This window comes from Sardina pilchardus, chromosome 14, assembly GCF_963854185.1.
Source record: "Sardina pilchardus chromosome 14, fSarPil1.1, whole genome shotgun sequence".
Classification (NCBI taxonomy): domain Eukaryota; kingdom Metazoa; phylum Chordata; class Actinopteri; order Clupeiformes; family Clupeidae; genus Sardina; species Sardina pilchardus.
Window position 1 is genome coordinate 7,340,445 of NC_085007.1, and position 7,500 is coordinate 7,347,944.

General features: G+C 44.9%; 1 protein-coding gene across 7 annotated transcripts in view; it reads right to left on the reverse strand.

Moving 5' to 3' along the window:
• The window catches only part of garnl3 (GTPase activating Rap/RanGAP domain like 3), an 83,841-nt gene that overhangs the window by 51,401 nt on the left and 24,940 nt on the right, over positions 1-7,500 (reverse strand). For 6 of the 7 annotated variants that reach the window (XM_062553622.1, XM_062553618.1, XM_062553621.1 and 3 more), the window contains exon 2: positions 3,281-3,350. In XM_062553622.1, the coding sequence (XP_062409606.1) occupies positions 3,281-3,350 (70 nt within the window). Of the gene's footprint in view, positions 1-3,280; positions 3,351-7,432 lie in introns of all 7 variants that reach the window. The other variant, XM_062553619.1, reaches the window with a different exon arrangement.

The following is a 7,500-nucleotide window of genomic DNA, read 5'->3' on the forward strand; positions in this document are numbered from 1 at the left end:
ATAGATCAGGCTTAATATGTGCACCTATGAAGGGATATCTCTTCAGTGTTGCTTCCTGTCTGAACGATGTTCCTCTCTCTTTTTCACACGTGCACACACACACACACACACACACACACACACACACACACACCTGTACCGAATCAAAAGGAGAACAATGCTATCCTCAGCGCCTGTAAATGTGATTGTGCTCTGCTCTTTTTTGCTTCCTCTGCTAGTTTAATCTCCATGGCCTGATGCATAATGACAATCGCAGGCATTCGACCGTATAGCTTGTGTTATTGTACAGAATCCAAACATCCCTTTTCACGTATGGCGCTTTAGCTTCCTCCATCCAGAGAACAGAGAACAGAGAGCCTCTCTCACCTCAGCGTTACTCTCGATGGGAAAACTGTGGCAGGATCTGACAGGATCTGTTCATGTTCACCCTCTACTCTATACTCTCATGTTAAGTCAATGTGATGAAAAATGGTCACGGTTCACTGTTCTACAACCTATATTAGACATCTAACTATGGCTGGCTATCCATCCCACCTCACACACACACACACACACACACACACACACACACACACACACACACACACATACATACACACACACACACACACACACACACATAAGACATCTATCTATGGCTATCTATCCCATTACACACACGCACACACACATGCACACGCATACACATACACATATTAGACATCCAACTATGGCTATCTATCCCATCACACACGAATACACAGACACACACACACACACACACACACACACACACACACACACACACACACACACACACACACACACACACACACACACACACACACACACACACACACACACACACACACACACACACACACACACACACACACACACACACACACACACACACACACACACACACACACATGGAAGAGCCAGACAGACTACAACATGATGCACAAATTGCTGTTGAAATCGTTTTCAGAATCTGCTGCCAAGTGCCCAATGAGATTCTGTACCTGAGCATTTTGGCTGGAGAGACTGAAGTTGAGTTCCTTTCAAGCTTCAGAATGACGGCTTCAACATTATAACATCTCCCCCCTCTCTCCCCCTGCTCTCTCTCTCTCTCTCTCTCTCTCTCTCTCACCCTGTTCTCTCTCTCTCTCCTTCTTCTTCCTACCCCCCCTCTCTGTCTATCCTCCTACTCCCCCTCTCTCTCTCCTGTCTTCATTTCTCTCTGTCTTTCTGTCTATGTTAAAATATGACACTGTTCTGTGAGCTCTGTGTATGGTTTTATTTGTCTTATCAATTTATTCATTTTGTGGTATTTAAACAGCTGATGTTGTTTTAATAAAGGTGTGTAACGCCTCTCTCGCTCTCTTTTCTCTCCTCTCTATCTTCCTCTTCGTCTCCTGCCCTCTATTCTCCTCTCTCTATCCTCCTTTCTCATTTTCGCTTTCTCTCTCTTTCCATCCGTTCTTTTCTCCTGTCCTATCCTCTAGCTTCCTCTCTTTCTCTCTCTTTCATCCTCCTCTCTATTCTCCACTCCATCTCCTATCCTCTATCCTCCCCCTCTCTCTCTCTTTCTCTCTTTCTCTATCCTCCTCTCTATCCTGCTCTTTCTCTGCTGTTATCTCTCTCCCCCTCGGTGTCCTCTCTGTTCACCTGTTTATTTACCTGTGCTTCTGTGTGGATGTCAGGAGGCAGCCAAAGCACCTGGTAAGAGCACTCTCCAAACAGATGCCTCAAGAAGCCACTTTCAGAGACGACAGGTGAAAAAATCAGCCATGTATTCTCTCTAGCCTCCCAGAGAGGCTTTGTGTCTAAGTCTGCATGGCTTAGACTGACAGAGGTGAAGTGTTCAAACAAGCACAGGACTTTTCCTGTACCAGTTCTGTTTACTTGACACTTGTGCAGGGAATTCATAATACAAATTCAGAACACACGCACGCACACACACACACACACACACACACACACACACACACACACACACACACACAGGCACATTACTCTAATGCATGCTTCGTCACATTCGTAGGCAAGTCCATATGGCAACATACACCCACCTCACACACACAAACACACACACACACACACACACACACACACACACACACACACACACACACACACACACACACTGTGTGTCAAGAGCACATGCCCATACAAATATATATAACATTGTGCAAGATACAGTCACGCACACAGACACACAGACAGACAGACACACAGACACACACACACACACACACACAAACACACACACACACACACACACACACACACACACTGGGGTTCATGCCATGTGTGTTCTCCTCCATCTGTTGAGTCAGATATGCTACATATGAGCCTCATGACTCATGAGCCTAATCTCACACACTGTCCGGTCCTCCACCTTCCCACAAACCCACACTGCGCCACCAGCAGGAAGAGCAGCACAGCTGCTGCAGAACCACTTCCTGTATGGGGGCTTTATCAAAGGGGACAGGCGCACATAATACTGTACACACACACACTCGCATACACACACACACACACATACACACACACACAAACAAAGACACACATACACACACACACACACACACACACACTCTCTCTCTCTTTCTCTCTCTCACTCACATGCACCCTTCATCACAATTCCATTGTTTACAGTCATGTGGTGAAGACTGCACCTCACACCTTACACCTGAACCAAATGAATACACACTGTTATCACTCATCAAATCCACTGTGTGCTCTGCCTGTCTCCCTATCCACCTGTTCAGCTGTCCGTCTGTCTGCAAGTCTGCTTTCTGTCTGATCTGCTATCAGTCTCGCGCAAAACATAACATGATGGCTAGATTAAACTCAAATGAGGTGAATAGAAAGAGCGTGTCTGTGTGGTAAACAAACCAGTCAGAGTGAGGCAGAGGCAGGCATCTTTGTATTACCATTACGAAAGGGAAGCTAGACTGTCAAATGAAAACATGTTAATAAACAAAGCAAAAACACAAATAAAAAAGAACAAGAATCATGCAAAAGATGCAAAAGATGACCAATCATTGCTCACTACAACCCATAATCTCAGGAGGTTGGTCGTGAGTCACCCTTTGCATTGACCCTAAACATAATGCTCTTCTGTCGGCAGAACTCACCAACCCACCAAAGCCACTAATCATTTTACAATAACTAAATGAAGACACACACACACACACACACAAACACGAGAGAGAGAGAGAGAGAGAGAGAGAGAGAGAGAGAGAGAGAGAGAGAGAGAGAGAGGGGTAAAGTGCGAGGGTGAGGTTCTCACCAGCTCCACGGATCCGTAGTGTTTCCGGCTGAACTCCCCTCTCCTGCAGCCGAGGTCCTCTGACGCAGAGCTGAGACACAAACACAAACAGGTAAATATCAACACCAACAGGTAAACATCAACACACAAACATCAGGTTTAAATCAACACAAACAGGTCAACATCAACACACACATCGGGTAATATCAATACACATTACACACGCCGACTGAAATATAAACACACACAAGTTTGCACGTTAAAATGGAAAATTCATTCATTCTACTACTAGGGTCTACATGCTCAAGACAGCAGGTGTGCATGTCTATGTGCACAGGCATGAGTGTGTGTGTGAGTGTGTGTGTGTGTGTGTGTGTGTGTGTGTGAGAGAGAGAGAGAGAGAGAGAGAGAGAGAGAGAGAGGAAAGGATATAGAAAGAGAGGTAAGGAGAGTGAGCGAGCAAGGAAGGAAACCATTTACAAGTATGTGTGTGTGTGTGTGTGTGTGTGTGTTTATGTCTGTAGTCTGTGTGTGAGTGAAAGAGACAGAGAGAAAGAGACAGAGAGACAGAGAGACAGAAAGATAAAATATAAATGTATAAGAGTGGGCTGGAGAACGATGATATATGGGTATGTGTGCTAATGCAAGTACGGTTAAACATAAGTGTGTGTGTGTGCATGTGTCTGTGTGTCTAAGTGTGTGTGTGTGTGAGAGAGAGAAAGACAGAGAGAGAGAGAGAGAGAGAGAGAGAGAGGAGGCCTATCATTACTGTTCCATTAGTGGTCTCTGCTCTGGGAGATAGTAGTCATATTAATGCTGCCTGTTGTCTGACATCCCGACTCAGAGCACGTCTGTGTGTGTGTGTGTGTGTGTGCGTGTGTGGCAGGTGAACTGTGGGGACCTAACCTCCGGTCCTCATAAAACACCTCCAATACATAAAATACCTCCTGCCTCTGCCCTGTCCTTCACCCCAGCTACATCACAGTGTGTGTGAGTGTGTGTGTGTGTGTAAGAGTGTGTGTGTGTGTGTAAGAGTGTGAATGTAAGAAAGAATGTGTGTGTGGGAGAATAGGCGAAGATAGCAGCTTGAGCTTTTGCAAGTATATATGGGGAAGGAGGAGGAGGAAGAGGAAGAAGATGTTAATATTGAGGATGATCAACTGTTACTGCTGAAATGTACATAGTTGGATCATATATTTTATACATTAGGGTATTGCTTGGGTATTTGCACTACACGACTGTTGAATGTATAGTAATATTCTATTTCCAGTCACATTTACAGTATATATGATAATCTGTAACATCTTAAAGTTGCCCTGCAAGAGTGTCAAACTGTCACAACAAAAGTCTTTGACACTTACAACCAGCACTGTAACAATATGCAAACTGAAACCGAAATCGTGATGAAAGCACCCACAATCTCGTATCACGATTCAAGATCAGCAGTTCTACTTCCCATGATAATGCTGATGCTGCATGTGCAGCAATGTGATCATGAATTTATGAGATAGAACAGAGATGGATGCGCTGAGGCAGAAATGATGATGATGATGATGATGATGATGATGATGATGATGATGATGATGATGATGATGATGATGGTGGTGGTGGTGGTGGTGATCATGATGACTTGAATCATTAACATTGATGCTGATTGAGATTCAGTGAATGTGTAACTCGGTAGTGACAATGATGATGATGAGGATGAGGATGATGATGATGATGATGAGTCCAAGGAACATCTCAGTCAGTGGCATTCCAATTTTATAGACACTGTTGTGTTGCCACAGCAACAGAATGTCTGCAGTGAGGCAGGTGGGAGTGGCCAAGGATCAAAACAAACATAAAGTGAAAGGGGTCCTGGACTGACACGGTATGAGTATTCTATCTCTCTTTCTCTCTCTCTGTCTCTCTATCTCTTGCTCTCCCTCTTTCTCTGGTGTGTGTGTTTGTGTGTGGCGGGGAGGGGGGTATGGGGTGATGTATGCATGCGTGTGCTGTGTGTGTCGGGGGGGGGGGGTATGGAGTGTGTGTGTGCGTGTGTGTGTGTGTGTGTGTGTGTGTGTGCGTGTGCATCCCTGTGTGCTACGTGTGTCTCTGTGTGTGTGTGTGTGTGTGTGTGTGCATTGGAAAATGCTTATCATCTTAGGTCTCAAAGCCCATGCGCAAATTATTTAAGAGAGGATCACAGAAACTCCAGCATTATCATCAAACATCCATGTTCACTTTTTCTCAGTACCAAACACATACACAGGTACAGTATACAGGATTAATTAACAAACACAATGAACAGGAGAAGGATCAACTAGCCTACAATGCAAACTGCAACTAGAGAATGCAATATAGACAGCTACCTATGTCCATGTCCAGAGTATTACACACACACACACACACACACACACACACACACACACACACACACACACACACACACACGTAAACACACATACAGTACACATGTACAGAGAGAGAGAGAGAGAGAGGGAGAGAGAGAGAGATAGAGAGGGAATGCTCATCTGTGGTGTTACAGTAGTTTTGTGGGAGCAATGGAAACAGCTGTGATGACTGATGAAACTACTGGAAACCTCATCGATTAGTGTTCCGTACAGTATATCAGAAACAGTGCAATGACATTCTTAAACAGGAGAGCTTACTGGAATCATGGAGAGAGAAACAGACACAGGGAAAGAGGCAGAGGAAGAGAGAGAGAGAGAGAGAGAGAGGGAGAGATAACACACATGTCATAATCCCATCTCCATCCACAACCATCCAACAGGCCATCCAAAGGTTGCTTTATTCTATTAGCGCCCTGTCTGTCCTGCTTCATCTTGGTAGGCTACCCAGTGACAAGCCAGCCTGCCTGGATCATACAGGCAAGTGAGCACACTCTCAGGAAAAAGGGTGTTGCATAGAATATGGGGTGGCATATATGAAGCATGGCTTTAATGCATACTTCATATACAGTATGCCACCCCTAAATGGTTCTTTAAACCATTTTGAAGGATTCATTAAAGGAATCCAAAGGGTTCTTTAAAGTCTGCATGGTTCTATATAGCACTCCAAGAACCTTTTTTTTAACAGTGTACCCAGTGACAAGCTAGCCTGCTTAGAGCATACAGGGCAAGTGAGTAGCCCAGGCGAAGGAGAGGAAAGGCCAACGTAAAGGAGAGCCAGCCTACATATTCCATAGAATGAATAGTGCTGTCCTCCGCCACTAGCCAACAGTCTTTTTTATTCCACTAGCGCTCTAGGTTAAGTGTGCGAGTCGCATGGAACTCCATTCTACCGTGAACGACGGACCATTAGCATACATTATTTATGTTTTCCCCCGTGTCTAGTTTTTGAGCTTACTTTGACCATATATATATATATATAACTGCAGTGGAAAAAAACATTTAAAATTGAACTAACCTCGTAGTGTTGTTATTCTTATTCACATGTCCCGTGTTTCCCAACATTATAGACTAATCCATTTCAAAGCATGTTTTCATGTACTTAGTTTCAGAATTGCGACAGAAGCACCTAGTTAACTGGGTAGCATACCCCTCTGACACAAAATAAATAAATAAATAAAACACAATAAAACAACTGACTTTTTGTACAAACCATGACACAGCCAACCCTGAACATTCCTCGTCCACAGCTTTATGTCGATCAGTGAGCCTGCCTCCCAATGACATAGAAAGCTTTAACATAGTCTTGTTATGAGAAGCAACATCCGCACACCGAATCCGCCAGTTCGCTATAATATCGAGGAGAGGTGGTAGGCTATCAGCTCTGGCTGTTGCACACACTGCAGGCAGGGAATGCACCAGAGAGGTACGGGGTGCTTTCTGACAACAAACACTGCAATGACAGCACGCCCAAAACTCAAGGAATACACAGATCACAGTTTCAGGGTATAGCTTTCCATTCATGCGTCTATGCCAAGCCACCCGAGGCGAAATACACAGTACACACACGAGCGCACGCGCGCTTTCTCTCTCTCTCTCTCTCTCTCTCTCTCTCTCTCTCTCTCTCTCTCTCTGTCTCTCTCACACACACACACACACACACACACACACACACACACACACACACACACACACACACACACACACACACACACACACACACACACACACACACACGCACACACGCACAGATAGTATGACATGCAGCCACTGCGTTTACCGTTGGTTGAAACTCAACAGTTTGTTAGTCGCGGGGTCCGGAGCGCTCATGGCCCCACGCGATGTGAT